Source organism: Penaeus monodon, chromosome 29 (assembly GCF_015228065.2).
Source record: "Penaeus monodon isolate SGIC_2016 chromosome 29, NSTDA_Pmon_1, whole genome shotgun sequence".
In the NCBI taxonomy this organism is placed as follows: Eukaryota; Metazoa; Arthropoda; class Malacostraca; order Decapoda; family Penaeidae; genus Penaeus; species Penaeus monodon.
The window spans coordinates 37943917-37944607 of NC_051414.1; the positions used below are offsets into that span (position 1 = coordinate 37943917).

The window sequence follows — 691 nt, forward strand, 5'->3', positions numbered from 1 at the left end:
TCAGTGATTCCATGATTCATTTTAAAAGAATTAGCAATAATGACAAGAACATTTAATAAAATTTTACCAATTTCAGTATCCCTATGCCGTGGAACAATACCAGTTTTACTGGGCCTGGCTCGTGCCCTAGGCAGATCTACATCAGGAGACCCTCTGTTTCTACGCATCTTCCCGGCTCCAACCATCCCAACACCTGTGCCTGCGGAGACTACACAGATGGCGAAGAAGAAAAGCTTCAGTAACTTTCGTCCCATCATTCCAAGGTCATTGTCGTCCACCTTGCCCTCCTGTCCTGACGTGGTTTCACTCGTCAGTGTAGATAGCGACCGGGACATTGGGTAAGTTGGTGTCGAGCCCCTCCTCTCCTTTTGCAGTTAATGTTGTCAAGTGCCAGTGATCAGTTGCAGCAGTAATGGCATAGGTAAAGCATGGTCATGCAGTTGATACATTTTTCAATTTTGGGGTTTTATGGGATCCACCTTTGACTTGGAAAAGATTGGATCATGTAATTGGCTTCATTCTCAAAAGGTTTAAGGATTGACATTTACTTAGTAAGATCCAATAGCTTCTGAAATGTTTAGTTTATTGGAAAGAGTATATCTAATTTGTCTCTGATTTTCATAACTTTAGGTTAAGGTTATTTATTAGAGAATTATGACTAATAGGGTTGATCATAAATGTTGCCATAGTT

The 691-nt window shown here is 40.7% G+C and overlaps 1 protein-coding gene across 3 annotated transcripts in view; it reads left to right on the forward strand.

The window, feature by feature from the left end:
• Positions 1–691, forward strand: part of LOC119592241 (phosphatidylinositol 4-kinase alpha-like) — a gene marked incomplete at its 3' end in the record, with an annotated part of 26480 nt that overhangs the window by 4992 nt on the left and 20797 nt on the right. For 2 of the 3 annotated variants that reach the window (XM_037941074.1, XM_037941076.1), the window contains 1 exon segment: positions 77–338. In XM_037941074.1, coding sequence (XP_037797002.1) covers positions 77–338 — 262 coding nt within the window. 3 annotated transcript variants of the gene reach the window in all.